Source organism: Gymnoscopelus microlampas (genome assembly GCF_963454915.1).
Source record: "Gymnoscopelus microlampas genome assembly, chromosome: 19".
NCBI classification, from domain to species: Eukaryota; Metazoa; Chordata; class Actinopteri; order Myctophiformes; family Myctophidae; genus Gymnoscopelus; species Gymnoscopelus microlampas.
In genome coordinates this window covers 16839249-16854942 of record NC_139956.1, presented here as the reverse complement: position 1 = coordinate 16854942, position 15694 = coordinate 16839249, and the positions used below count along the sequence as shown (strand labels likewise).

At 41.6% G+C, this 15694-nt stretch overlaps 2 protein-coding genes across 4 annotated transcripts in view; both read left to right on the top strand.

Moving 5' to 3' along the window:
- The window catches only part of LOC311035377 (uncharacterized protein), a 33446-nt gene extending 27605 nt beyond the window's left edge, over window positions 1–5841 (top strand). For both annotated transcript variants that reach the window (XM_084043539.1, XM_084043540.1), the window contains 2 exons: window positions 1–1443; window positions 2011–5841. The exon at window positions 1–1443 is cut by the window's left edge and continues 176 nt beyond it. In XM_084043539.1, the coding sequence (XP_083899665.1) occupies window positions 1–1443; window positions 2011–2615 (2048 nt within the window). In that variant the 3' untranslated portion in view covers window positions 2616–5841. The remainder of the gene's footprint in view (window positions 1444–2010) is intronic.
- Window positions 5842–6889: 1048 nt separating this feature from the next.
- The window catches only part of LOC311035384 (F-box/WD repeat-containing protein 7-like), a 53508-nt gene continuing 44703 nt past the window's right edge, over window positions 6890–15694 (top strand). For both annotated transcript variants that reach the window (XR_014599708.1, XM_084043552.1), the window contains exons 1-2: window positions 6890–7171; window positions 10904–11557. Coding sequence is in view for 1 of the 2 variants with exons in the window: in XM_084043552.1 (XP_083899678.1) it covers window positions 10946–11557 (612 nt within the window). In the remaining variant the exon portion in view is untranslated. The remainder of the gene's footprint in view (window positions 7172–10903; window positions 11558–15694) is intronic.

The following is a 15694-nucleotide window of genomic DNA, read 5'->3' as shown; positions in this document are numbered from 1 at the left end:
AACAGGCAATGTCTGTCACTTTAGAGAGACACACGCTGGTCCCCGAGCTACAGGCCTTTGACGACGTCGACACCCCCGGCGAGGAGCTTCTCCGCCGCCACCTCCGTGACGTCGGCCACGACCGTCTCCACGAAAACTGCCAGGACGATGTAGAGGTCGTAGAGCGAGAAGGGGAGGCGGGAGGCACCAGATCCCAGATCAGCAATGGGGAGAAACACTCTGAACCCGAGTCAGACATCTCTTCTGCCATCCCTCCATCACACAGAGAAGGAGAGGGGCATGAAGAGGAGAAGGGAGAGGAGGAGAACAAGGTGGTTGTTTGGTGTGTGACGGGTGTGCGTGAGACAGAGGGAGAGAGAGCGGACACATACACACCCGCGCACACTCCAACACAACCTGAAGACTCACACACACCCGCGCACACTCCAACACAACCTGAAGACTCACACACACCCGCGCACACTCCAACACAACCTGAAGACTCACACACACCCGCGCACACTCCAACACAACCTGAGGACACACACATTCCCGCACACACTCCAACACAACCTGAGGACTCACACACACCCGCACACACTCCAACACAAACTGAGGACACATACTCAACCGCACACACTCCAACACAACCTGAGGACTCACACTCAACCCCCCACACACCTGTTAATGATTGTCAGAGTCCCTCCCACTACCAGGAACTTGTGAAGGACACTTCCTGTATTCCTGCCAATAACACGCCTCCCGAGCCTCATCCGGACGCTGAGCAGCCAATCCCTGCAGTCACACAGTCACTTCCTGCGCCTTCCACCTATCAGACACCAGCCGAGTCCGCCGAGTCCACCAATGAAATGTCTGCTCCCACTACTGAGGGAACGAAACAGTCGGCCAATGAGAAGGAAGAGAAAGAGGTGTCAGCCAATGAAAAGAGAGCGTTGGTGACTGCTCCGGAACACCTGACCAATGACACGAAACAGACAGAGGGCTCCACCATTGTAAGGGGAGAAACAGAGAGCCCTCCCCTCCTCCTGGCCAATGAGAAGCAAGAATCCCGTTCCTCCAATGAAAACACAGCATCTGAGACCTCACCCAAGCCCTCCTCTAAAACCCCGCCCTCCAAATCTCGCCCCACCGCCGGCGGCAAATCCTCAACCTCGAGTTCTGCGATGACTCCCAACCCCAAGTCCGTCCGCACCCTGAACAGCTCAGAGAACCAGGGCATGAGGAGGGTGGTCCCAATCTCCAGGCCCAGCCGAGGTGCCTCTTCCCTGGGCAAACGTCCCACCAAACCAGCCGGGCACCTCCAGAGCACCTCCGGCAGTCTGAGCCCCTTGAACCCCAACAGCCCCTCGCTCCGACGGGGAGAGAAGACCACGAGTTCCCCCTCTTCCTCCTGGAAGTCCAGCGTTCACAAGCAGGAGCCCTCCAAGGACCCCAAGGTTTCAAGTAAGCGTGTCACAATTATTGCATAATTGTCTGATCGTAATTATTTGAGCTAATCGCAATTATTTTGCATAATGTTTAGAATCATTTCCATTCATCTGTATAAAAAACAGAAATGTCATATTTCCATAATTATGTCCATGTTATCCACGGCCTTGTAAAGACTTTCAACCTGGCGTCCCTATTTTGGGCATTTAGGGAAAAACCTTTAAAAGATTTTCAAAAAGAGTGAAAATAGACGATCAACAAGCTGAAAACAGATCACGATGCGACATTTTGTGAGATTGTTTATTTTTGCTATTAAAAAAAAAAAATCAAGTATACAATGATTAAGTGTATTACCTTATTATTTATTTTCATTATTGTGACTGTTAGTCATTTCTTTGTAGCCTATATTTAAGTATTTAAGCATTTTTTTTACAGAAATGTAATTTGTATATTATATGTTCTAATGTTCAGTGCCCAAAACTTTAATTAACTTAAACTAAAACTAAAATGTTATCATTAATCACAGTTATCTGTATATGATAATTAATGGTCAACTAAAATGTGATGACGCCCTGGTTTCAGGCACCCAGAGCCCCGCCCGTGACCCGGGCGTCCAGCAGCAGCTCCAGAAATGGCCGTCCGTACGCAAGCCTGTCCAGAAACCCCGGGCGGCGGAGGAGAAGATGTGCCGCTCCACGCTGCGGGCGCTCGCTGCCCAGGCTGGGGACGGAGGAGGAGGAGGAGGCGGGAGCGTCAGCGCTCCTGCGACCCCCTCCCACAAGGTGGCCCGTTTTGCCCGAAACACCGCCTCCTCCTCGTTCAGACGGACGCGCGCCGCCCTCGCTCCTACTCCCACTCCTCTCGAGGAGGCGGGCTCCCCAAAGGCTGCCACGCCCGCCTCCCCTTTCCCACGATTGGGTTCCCTGCGACTCCCATCCTCCGCCTCCAGACCTCCTTACTCCTCCTCATCCTCTTCCTCCTCTGTGCTCCCGAACAGCGACGAACCATCCTCCTCGCCCCTGAGGAGGTCTCAGAGCATCCATGTGCCTCCTCCTCCTCCTCGCAGCCCTCCTTGTACCCCTCCTCATGACTCACCGGCTCCGCCCAAAGGCCACAGGAGGAACAACAGTGGGGATTTCTCTGACAAGTCGTCTCACTCCAAGACCCACAAGCCCACCTGGCGGTAGAGCGGGAGGAAACATTCCAACAGGAAATACACACTGTCCTCGCTACTTACAAGGGTATATAGAGAGGCCGTGTTCCATTAATAAAGCTGTGATCCATCACTTGTTTATGTATAATTTTGACCAATCTTTATGGTACAGTGTATGTTAATACAAAATAATTAATAACACAATACTGGTTGACAAGTGGTACTGCCTGAAGGTCAAAATTCTATTTGTCCCCTTCTCTATTAGGTCAGTGGTTCCAATTTCGGTTACATATAAGTACGGATTGCAGCTTTAACACATTCCATTATGAGGTGTGCACATGTCTCTTGTTCAGCGAGATCAAGGGCTGCATTCCAAAAGGAAGTTTGAAAAGGCTCCTTCTGCCGTTGGCTCCTGTCTAGGAGTGTAATCTTCCAGGTTGAAGCAGGCAAAATTCCAAACTTTTAATAAGTAAAGGGTCTACTTTGTTTGAGACAATACTGTGATTACAGTAAAGTTGCCACATTCCATTATGAATCTCACAGACTGACTGTCAAGATGCAAAGGGACACACACATGTCTCCTATCTATGGAGATTGAAGAAAGAAAAGGAAACAAGCTACATGTTCCAATACAATATTTACAGTCTCTTTTTTTTGAGAGAAGGGAGACTGCGGCGACATTCCAATATTTACCATAAACACTTTGATAATAATAATATATCCATTATTTATTGCTATAATATGAAACATGTTTTATTTTATTTTATGATGACTTCATTCACTTCCAAACTAATTTGACAAAATGCTAAAACGTCTAAAGAGAATGAAATCTTCAGCATTCCGTAATAATGATTGAGTGGATGAATGAATGACAGCTGTAAACCTTCTGATCTTGGTGTTTGAATGCTTAAAGTCATACTGTGTGACATCATTCATTTTAATAGTCTTTTTGGTGACAGCTGTAGTAGCTCCGAAACCGTACATGTATTAACTTTAAAATGCATAAATCGATACATTTCCGATATATTGCCGATGTCAGGAGCAGACACTTCTATGTTTAGAGAAGTTGTCAAAAAACACATTTCAGTGGAATGGTTATTGTGGAAAATATACCAGTGAAAGATTATATCAAAACTAACGTTTGTATAATTGAAAAGGTTACACAGTATGACTTTAATAACCTTTGCTTTGATCTTCAGTTTTGATCTTAATAAGTCAGTACTTTAGGTGTTGTGGTACCTTTCCTAGAAAGGAAGGAAGGATGAAGGAAGGAAGGAAGGAAGGAAGGATGAAGGAAGGAAGGAATGAATGTAGGAAGGAATGTAGGTTGGTTGGTTTGGAAGGTTAACAAGAGAAGAGTCCCGTTCAACCAGAACTTATTGTAAAATATTATAGTAACTAATCTGTATGGTAGAGCAGAGGTTCTCAGCAGTGCATGGGGTCCTTGATGGGGTCCCTGGGGGGCCTCTAGCTCAGTGTTTAGCAGATATACAATCTCACATCGCATCGTGACCCGTTGTGAGCTTGTAGATCTATATAATATAGGGTGCTATATTCACTAATTTAGCTCGGGACCACCTGGAACTCCTTCAAGTCCCTGTACCCCACTTTGAAAACCACTGCTCTAGCTAGCTGATTGATAGTTAAAGGAGTAGTTCATCCCGAAAATGACATATTTTCCATCAATTACACAACACATGAAGCCTTGAATTTGTGGAGATTTTTTTAGTTTTTGTCATATTCCTGAGCCAATAATTTGATCTCAATTGAGTCTCACTGACGAATGACCCGGTCATCGAATTAGTGGTTTAAGAATCCGACAAAAACAAAAAAATCTCCATGAAATAGAGAATGTACTAGGATGTTTTAATCAGAGTTTAACTATTATTATCTCTATACAGTACAGTGAAGGATTTCTGGACCAAATGACAGACTGTCACCACATCAGACCAAATCACATCTAACAAGAAAGAGGTCCCAGAGAGAGAAAGAAATTGATATTAAAAAGGTTCAGAATCACTAGTGTCGTAGTATGTTAATACAATGTAACTAGTGGTTAGAGGTGGTCTCATCCATTGAGACATTTAGACCCTACTGTTTGACAATGTCAATAGCGTTAAATGAAGCAGACGGCACACCGGATTGGACACTAGATATTGCAGTTCAGACAGACATCTTTGCAAGACCTTTGGATTGTTGCTTTAAGGAAGGATGTGTGAGGAAAGGAACGGAGGAAGGAGGAGACACCCAATCTCTCCTAGTCTTAATACTGAAGTTACCACTAATTAATACAAATATGTTTCCCGGGGTTGGAAATGCCTTTATTTTTCAGACATAGCCTAAAACATAAATAACAAACTAATATATACATGCTTTGGAGAACAAGGGCAAAAGCAAAGGAAAGAAGGACGTAGGGAAGGGAAGCAGTTTTCTGTTTTTGAATACATACCATGTTTTTTCTTTTCCTTTTTTACATAACCATTAAAAATAAACTGACAGTTCCTACATATCTGATCGAATGTAAATAGCCTATTGGAAATTCATCTCAATGAATCCAATTTTGTGATTTTTCCTAATTCAAGGGGAAATATAAAGGAATGAGAGGAATAATAATATATTATAATATATAATAGAACACAGATGTTTGTCTCCTTCCTACAAAAGAATGGCTTTATTTTTTATTAAACGTGATTCTGCACTATTATCTTTTAGTCCACGCTAACATGATGTCTATATCTTTCCTGATTGAACTATAAATCGTATTATTCTTATTATTACCATTATTGTATTTACGATGGAAGAAAATCATGGGGGGAACAATAATTGTAATGACAAAATTCTCCACTTCCAATGCCTGATTTCAGTACAGTTTTAAGTGCCAAGTATGTTTGATACAGTTATATATAAAGTATATTTGTATGTTTATAAATATGTATGTATTTAGTCTTTGATATGTAAGCTATCTAGTCATTAATAAAGTTGTATTCCATATTGTACCACAATTTGTGGTGATGCTTTTATTGTAGTTATTTTATATCTCTATCAATTTATGTCTTACAGGACATTATTGTGTACATAACTCTTTCTAAATGAATATAGGCCTACATTTCTTTCAGGGGGGTTGATGCTTAATATAAAAAGGAGCACAATAATTAGTCTTGGTGATATATTAGAGACATACATAAATACAGCTTCAGTCAAAATAACATCCCGTGACCATTACATGATTACATGTAATCCTAAAAAGTATTCAGTGAAAAGTACTTTATACCAGAAATCCCACCCCCTGTAACGGTTTCTCACAGGTTTTGAAAAAAGTTAATCTCTCAAGAACAGATTCTGCTCTGCGTTTGAATAAGTAAAAAACAGCAGATGGTGCTGTTTTTCCTTTTTGTTTTATTTGGCGATGGGTTCCCAGATTGGAAAAAAGTAAACAAGGCCGTAAAAATCACTTGACAGCATTTAGTAACAGCAACATTAGTTCCATTGTATCAAGTAAAGGTTGAATAGAAAAGCATATGACATCATTCAGTAACAGTAACAATACTCTGTTTCAAAGTACGGTGGATGACGAAACACATGTGATGACTCCCCAAAGCCCCAGAGTGACGGCCAGGCTGGTCGAGCGTTACACCATTGGGTGAGTGGGTTACTGAGGACAGTTGAACCCCTTGGGTGAGGGGCTGTATCGAGCGTGTAGTTCGGGCCACTCTGCTGCATGTAGACAGGGATATCAATTAATCAATGAGGGCATGCATACAAAAAAAACAAGTCTTTATTGATCCCTGTGGGGAATTCAGGTGTCATAGCAGCACTACAGAAGGCAAGAAACAAATAATAAAGTTTTTAAAAATGTAAAAGGAAAACTCACACCTAGCACTTGGACTGACCATGATAGCAGCCAGCCAGTCACTGTGCCAGTGTATGAATGAACAATTTCTAAATATAGGTACAAATATAGTTATCTCCAAAATATGAACAAACAGTATTGGCTTGTCACAAAAATAAAACTTAAAATGAATAATACAAAATCAATTCAAGTCTAATTTAATGTAATTATTATTATATAAGTTTAATTATTATTTAAGTTTTTTTTTGTTTTTTTTAGCTGTAATAATCTTTAATTTAACATGCTAGCTTACATTTTTGCGCAAGCAAGCCTATGTAGCTTGGCAAAAAAAGAACAGATCTACAAGCTATCAACGCGTCGCACAGCGACAAGTTGATAGCTTGTAGATCTAGTTCTCTTTTTTTGCCGACTGCCGCTGTGGTACCATTGTGACGTCATCAAACCGCGCCAAACAAAGCTCCATGTGCAGAGTTCCTCCAAAACAAACGGAGTGAGTTTGGAAAACGTGTCCCGTTGCGACGATAAACGAACAAAAAACAACTCGTTTCAGTTGAAAAGACAAAGAAGAGAAACACGTTAAAGAGATTAAGGGACGAGAGGGTGAAAGAAAGACGGAGAAAGTGGAGAAAATACAGAAACACCCGCCGGCGTTTAAACTTTAAAAGTCCACAGTGATAGAGTCACGTCAGAGAACAACGGGAAGCGACTCTCTCTCTCTCTCTCTCTCTCTCTTTGCAAAGGTGAGTTTATTGATAAATATACTTATATATATCAACTATCAAGTATCAACACTGCAATGTAGAAATAAAATACTCCGTTACAAGTAAAAGTAAGGTATTCAAAATTTACTTTAGTTAAAGTACAATGGTATTTTTCTTCATCAAAATGTACTTAAAGTACCAAAAGTAAAATGCAGAATGTCCCATTTCACAAGATTTCACCTTTTCAAACAAATATTTTGAAAAATATCAGATCTACAAGCTTACAATGCCTGCATCGAGAGCTTGTAGAATTCAAAAGGCCAAAATGTATTTTAGGGCTGAAGTGGTTACTGTATGTTTCATAATAATAATCAAAAATCTACAAAGTAACTAGTAACTAAAGTTTTCAAATAATTGTAGTGGAGTTAAAGTACAATATTAGCCTCTGAGATGTAGTGGAGTAGAGGTAAAAATACAGAAAATTGGAAATATTTCAGTAAAGTAAAATTACCCCAAAACTGTACTTAAGTACAATACTTGAGTAAATGTACTTAGTTACTTTACGCCACTGAATATGAGTGTTTATCTGTTTGTTTGTTTGTTTGTTTGTTTGTTTGTTTGTTTGTTTGTGTTTTACTTTTTATTCTATAAGTGGAGAAATAGTCCAGTAATGGAGGAGTTTGTTTGTGAAACGTTGGTAACGAGGCCAAACAACGTTTGTTCTGTTGAGAAAAATGAAATTATCCTAGGAACGGAGAAAAGAAAAAACATAATTACAATTTAGGTTATTATCTTTTTGAAGGTCAAAACAACACAACCACTTCTCTCTAATTCAAAGGCAAGTCTATTTGCATGGTACATTCAAACAAGATAATTCAAAGTGCTTTACAAGTTTACATATAACATTGTAGGCATTATTAGTGCGTAATGCTATATGTAAACTTGTAAGTCTTGATGCTCTGTTAAAATGGCTCAATTTAAACCATTTGACAGAGCATTAAGAGTGCAAAAGAAGCAGATTTTTATTGGCATGGAAACATACTTTTAAGTTTACATTGCCAGAGCAAGTACAAAACAAAACTAAGAAATGGATATTAACTGCAATATGATAAAGAAACGTGTCAAAACATAGCTGTGTAACATTGCAAGTTGCAACTTTGCGGCCAAATGTAGTGGGTTAAAAACTTGAAATCACACTTAAAGGACATTCAAGTAAAAAAAAAATACATATCCCCCTCCCTCCATCCTTTCTCTCTTCTCTTTTCCTGTATTGGCATTAAAGTGGCAGGACCCCCCATCCTGTCCACACCTCTGATTGTTTGATGTTACACACGTTGGTTCACACACTCAGCACTAATCCTGTTGTTGTGTGGAAGCACATCATTTGTCACTCAGTAACATTCATGGTAGAATTAACTGTTGTTGTCAAATATGCAACCTACTCTCATGACCTCTGAACTTTTAACCCATTAAGACCTGAGACGATTCTTAATTGTTTTGTCTAAATCCTAACAGTTTTTTGAAAAAAACGAAACACTTTTTTTTCAAGATTTTTCAAAAATAGCAGATCTACAAGCTCATAGCGCGGCACTCGGTGCCGCGCTATGAGCTTGTATATCTGCTATTTTTGAATCGCCAAAGAAATCTAAAGTGATACAGATGCGTTCCAGGTCTTAATGGGTTGTTAAGGCACAGCCCGTAGTTCCTCCTGTCTGTCCGCCTCTGTGGGGCAGCACAGTATGCTATCTGAGAAGTGTGCTTGCAGTGATGGAGGAATATACTCAAATGTTTTACTTAAGTAAAAGTACCAATGCCCTATTGTAGAAATAGTCTCTTACAAGTATAAGTCCGGTATTAAAAATGTATTTGAGTTAAAGTACAAAAGTATTGGCATCAAAATGTACTCATTATGCAGAAGGTCCCATTTAACAACGTGACAAAGTGACACGTTATAAGCTTGTAGATCAGCTATTTTCAAATTGCAAAAGAATATATAGGTCTGAATTGGTTTTGTAATTATAATCAAATTCTACAAAGTAACTAGTAAATAAAGTTTTCAAATAATTATAGAGGAGTAAACGTACAATATTTGCCTTTGAGATAGTAGTAGAGTAGAAGTAAAATGATTGAAAATTGGAAGTACTCCAGTAAAGTAAAAAATACCTCTAAATTATACTGTACAGTACTTGAGTAAATGTATATAGTTAATTACTTACTTTACACCACTGCTCGTGCTTGACCTCTGAACTTTAAGGCACAGACAGTAGCTCCTCCTGTCCGCCTCTGTGGGGCAGCACTGTATGCATTCTGAGAAGTGTGCTTGTGATGCTGTGAGTTTGAATCTGAGCCTCTTGGAATCGAAAGGTTCCCGGTCGGTTTGATCCCTTCGTGTCGAAGTGTCCATGAGCAAGACATTGAATCCCCAGAACTGCTCCAGATATCTGGTAACAAGTGGTTTCCTCTGCCATGCGTGTGGGTGAATGGGTGAATGTAATATATATAAATCAGTTTTGTTTGTTTATATGTACTGTATGCGGAAAGGGTAGGCAAGACTAAGCTTTTTAGCTTCAGCCTATACCTTTTTTGGTCATAACTATGTAGTATAATTTATTATTGTTTATTTTTGTTGATGTTTTAGTTTTTAGTACTGCTATGTTTTATGCACATGGAGCATATTGTTTACATGGTTGAACTGATGACCAAAATAAGATTGTAAAGTGAAAGTGAACACTGTGCTCTAGGCCGTTATTCATAGTAATAAGACCATAGTTTTAGTAATAAGACCTTTATTCATAGTAATAAGACCATAGTTTTAGTAATAAGACCTTTTATAGTAGTAAGACGGAACAGCACATCGTTGGAGGTGAGCTTCCCTTCCTCCAGGGCAGTGGTTCTCAACCTGGGGGTCGCGACCCCCAGGGGGGTCGCCAAATAATTTGGGGGGGTCGCCAGATTTTTTGGTGAATTTGAAGGGAAAAAAAAAAAAAAAAAGTTTTTTTTTTTTTTTTTTTTTTTACAAAATATGTTTTTATGTTATCATTAATTCATGTTTTATCAGTTAATTTACTCAATTTACCCACTTTTTTGCAAAAATGTTTTGATAATAAACAATTATCAAATAACCTATTGTAATTAAATAACCTTCGCGCGCGCGAACGGGACCGCGCGCGTGCACGCGGGGGGTCGCGGGAAATAATATCATTATTTTGGGGGTCGCGGCCTGAAAAGGTTGAGAACCCCTGCTCCAGGGAATATAGAAGGAGCAGTGTGTAGCCAAGGCTGAGCCAATCATCAAGGACACTCACAGCCCCAGCCACAATCATTCTGGATGTTAGATCAGGGGTCTTCAACAGGGGGTCCGGGACCCGTAAGTGTTCGTCAGAGTTACTACAGGGGGTCCGCCAAATCTTTGTGTGGTGGGGAACATTGGCCGAAAATAGCATATTTCGTCTAATTTCGGAGAGTCTGTGTAGAGGGAAAAAGAGCAGACCAAGTACAGAGCCGACGGTCAAGTTGACTGAATATTGTAACTGTATCTGAAAACATCCAGCTATCTATGAAATCTATGAAAAAGTTTAATCTGCAACACAATTTTATACAATATGTAGTGGGGGTCCCTGCTTCATCTCTCTCTCAGCTAGGGGGTCCTTGGCCTGAAAAACGTTCAAGACCCCCCCCTGTCTTAGATGATAAACGAATGATTGCCCTCAATAGACTGCATGATAATCCATGTATATATCTTTATTGTTGTTGTTTTGTCTGTCTTTTTAGAATGTCTTCTGATTCATACATCACACTGTGAAGACACTCCACATGGACAGAGAGATGGACAGAGAGACAGACGGACAGAACGTCTTGATGGAAAGGAGACCGGGAGGAGAGGAGAGACAGAGAGCGGATGATGATGATGAAGAGAGGGAGATAGAGAGACTCGAGAGGAAGAGAGAGAGATGGAGATCAGAGGAGGGAGGAGAGGAAGAGGGGGAAATGGAGGAAGAGGAGGAGAGGACGAGGGAGGAAGGCGTGATGAAAGAGAACGTGAAGAGCCGTCTCATTGGTCGGTCTGACGGCCCCTCCCCCTCTCTGCTCTCCTCTTGTCTTTCCTCTACCCATCCTTTCTTCTCCTCCTCCTCCTCGTCCTCGTCCTCCCCTCCTTTCCTCACTTCCTCCCCGTTCCCCCTCCTCTCCTCGGACGGGGAGGAGGTGAGCGTCGCCATAGTAACAGTGGAGGAAGAGTCCTGTCCGTCGGAGCCGTTTGGCCCCGCCCACCTGGAGGAGGCGACCGATCGGACGACGGCAGGCGAGAGTGGAGAGGTGGAGGGATGGATGAGGGAGGATGGGAGAGAAGGAGAGGAGGGAGGGATGGAGAGGAGGGAGGAAGAGGAGATGTCAACGACAAAGTCTTCACCACAACTTCAGAGTAAAGTAAGACTTTGGAAAGTTTCTCGCATTTTTCTTCCATTTTTTTTTGCTCTTTTCATCTTTTATCCACTACATTCTATTTGTCTCTCATCCTCATTTTCTTTCTGTCTCTCTCTCTCCGCTTCTTGTCTTTTACTTTGTCTCAGTGGCTAAGCATTCGTTCACACTGACCCAAAGTCACTTTGTTGGTGTATGTGTCGCCAAGTCGCTCTCTCCTAGGGTAGTGTTTTTCCAAACAATGGGTCGGGACCCATTTTTGGGTCATGGACTCATGGACAGCTATTTTCACTATTTTTGAAATGGAGCTTAAAGGGATAGTTCACCCCAAAAAAACTTTTTTAGCGATTAGTCACCCCATGGAGACTTGAATTCTTTGATATTTCCTTTCATTAATAGTTTTGTCGCATTCCTAAGACAATAATTTGATGACCAGCGGACCGGTACGCAGCGGTTCCGGTAGGAGAAACAAAGGAGACTCTTTGTGTCTCCTACCGGAACCGCTGCCGGTCATCAAATTATTGGCTTAGGAATGCGACAAAAACTTCAAGTCTCCATGGGGTGATTAATCGATAGAAAAAAGGTTATTTTGGGGGTGAACTATCACTTTTAAGTGGTTAATTAATATGGTATTTTTAAGTTTGGAGAGTCCTGGGGAGACACCAAATGTAACTTTTGGTTCTTGAAATTAACATTTGGGAACCCTGTCGGCTGTCGTATTGTGTGTTTCACAGCTGTCGCTTGACTCTGTCGCTGCTCATTTGCTTAGTTGAACTTTTCCCAACTTTATTTTGTCACTAAATGAAGTCACAGATGTTAACCACCAGATGTCTCGTCACTCCATGTCACCCAGTGAAGCCCAGCTACCACTAGGAATGAATGACGGCCAGCTGCTTTGTCACTTGTTTGGTCACTCATTAGTAGTAGACTGATAAATGGTTGATAATTGATTGGTAACTGGATGGTAAATGGTAATTGTATGGTAATAATTTAAGTGAATGGATGGTCATTGCGTGTTAAATGGTGATTAGGTAGGCAGTTGAATGAAAGCAGATGAGAGAGAACAGACACAGGGGAATGCTGCTTTGTTGATGTTATGAACACACACACACACACACACACACACACACACACACACACACACACACACACACACACACACACACACACTGCTGAAAAATGCATTGTGTGGCAGTTTTGTGCTTGTGTGCTCCAGTTACTAAGTGTGTGTGTGTGTGTGTGTGTGTGTGTGTGTGTGTGTGTGTGTGTGTGTGTGTGTGTGTGTGTGTGTGTGTGTGTGTGTGTGTGTGTGTGTGTGTGTGTGTGTGTGTGTGTGTGTGGTAGTAGCTACTAGTGAGGTGCCATTATGTCTCCATGTTGTTGTTTTAGTAAACAAACTTAACACACTTGCTGTCTGAGGGAGACAGAGAGAAATGAATTGAGAGAGAGACCGAGAGAAATTAATTGAGATAGGGAGAGGTAATGTGTTTAACAAGATTTAGAAAATGCAATAAACTGTGAAACCTAAACCTAACCAACTATCAAACATAAACACAAACAGTCAACACCACTTTACAGAGTTGTAACTCTACGATGGACCAGAATGTTGTTCATAGCAGAGGTTCCCAAATGGTGCACCGAGGCACATTGGTGTGTCGTGAGTCAAGTCCAGGTGTGGCGTTGGATTTTGTACCGACACACATTCTTATTGCAATATATACAACTATAAAAAAAAGTCATGAATTGTCTTTTAATTTACGGTCAGTATTGTACCATAAAAAAAGTTTATTTTGACCACTTTCAACCTGGCATCGCTATGTTGGGATTGAATTTGTTTATTATTTAATATCTATAAATTTTTCTATTTATTATTTTCACAAACTCACAAAAAGCAGATCTACAAGATCTTGCATCTCTCTCACGCTGTTAAGTGGCAGGAGCTAACACACTAATCCTTGCCTCATCAAATAGACCAGTGGTTCACAAAATGGGGTCCAGGGACCGAGAAGAAGGAGATACTGGAGCAGCTCGGATACTCTTTTATTAATGGAGGTGTGAGGACAAGGTCCAGGGACCCTCAGGCTTCTTTGAGGGGGTTCCAAATGGACATGGACATGTCTGTACAAGTGTTTACATTTATACACATTTATACATTTGAAATGTAAACCTTTGAGAACCACTGAAATAGACTTTTTACAGTTATGTTAGAATGCGTCTGAAATTGACATTCTCCTGTTGCGTGTTACATGTGTGAAAGGCCAACACCGGACAATGTCCCGACCTGATTCCCCAGACTTTACCCAGAGTTTATATGTTAAAGAGGCATCTCTCTCCCTCTTGCTCGCTCACATGCGCACATGCACACACACACACACACACACACACACACACACACACACACACACACACACGCACATGCACACGCACACGCACACGCACACGCACACAGTGTAGTGATAGTTACTTTTTAGGTACAGCTGTCTTCACAAACGCACACACAGTGCGCGAGTGGTATGTGCTAGGAATGTGTGTGTGTGTGTGTGTGTGTGTGTGTGTGTGTGTGTGTGTGTGTGTGTGTGTGTGTGTGTGTGTGTGTGTGTGTGTGTGTGTGTGTGTGTGTGTGTGTGTGTGTGTGTGTGTGTGTGTGTGTGTATTACATTCCATTCATTGTGTGGAACTCCTGTAGTAGGAATGAAAGGATATGGAAGATTCTCCCATGGGAACAGATAATATGTGAACACACCGTAATGTGTATCTATCATATCATCTGTCTGTCTGTCTATCTGTCTCTCTTTCACACTCACTCACTCACTCACTCACTCACTCACTCACTCACACACACACATTCCGTTGAAACTAAATAATGTACATGTTACATTGCAGCTTGGGTAATCTTACAAAACCATAAGAATTGTGCATTTGCTGTCAGAAATAGTTATATACACACGTAGGAAAGGTTAGCTTGGAATAAGCTTTTGAAAACAAATGGCAGCAATATTTCAATGTTTTGCATTCTTTTGGTAGGCTATAAAACATCATGATTTCTCTATCTGTCTCATTAATTTCATTCACTTTGATTCGATTGATCTCTGCAGTTCAGACAATTCAGACTATCACCACTAGAGGGAGGGCTGCTGTGTGTGTGTGTGTGTGTGTGTGTGTGTGTGTGTGTGTGTGTGTGTGTGTGTGTGTGTGTGTGTGTGTGTGTGTGTGTGTGTGTGTGTGTGTGTGTGTGTGTGTGTGTGTGTGTGTGTGTGTGTGTGTGTGTGTGCGTGCGTGTGTGCACGTGCATCCGTGTGCGCGCACGGTGGGAAGAGAAGAAACTGGGACATTAATCTGGTTCAGTAATCCATGAACATTTTCTATATTACTGAACATGTGGAGGATTACACACACACACACACACATTCCAGTGAAATTGTGTTAATTCTGTTTAATACTGACTTCAAGGTTTTAAACTCTGGAAATCATGTTAAACCAACTGTGTATGTGCACTCACACATTTGTGCTTATGTGCGCGTGTTTATGGAATGTGTGTGTTTGAGTGTGTGTTCACATTTGTGTGTGTGTGTGTGTGTGTGTACGTTTGTATGCACATTTGTGCTTGTGTGTGTGTGCGTGCGCACATTTGTGTGCATGTGAGGGAGAGATATCTACTCAACTCAATGTGATAGTTGGATAAACGACACACACACACACACACACACACACACACACACACACACACACACACACACACACACACACACACACACACACACACACACACACACACACACACACACACACACACACACACACACACACACACACACTAGCATACTGTAGTGTTGTGGTCATGCTGTGGTCAGATGACTGTTGTGGATGTTAGGATCTGACTGGAATGTGTGTGTGTTTCTGTCTTTGTACATTAGAAGTGATCAGTACACAAATATGTGTGTGTGTGTGTGTGTGTGTGATCACATTCCTGTGCTCAGCAGCATTCCAGGCATTTTGGTCCGTCGCATATAATCTCACCAACTCATTGACACACACACACACACACACACACACACACACACACACACACACACACACACACACACACACACACACACACACACACACAGGATGTCAGTTATGCCAAGAATCAAGCTAATTTGA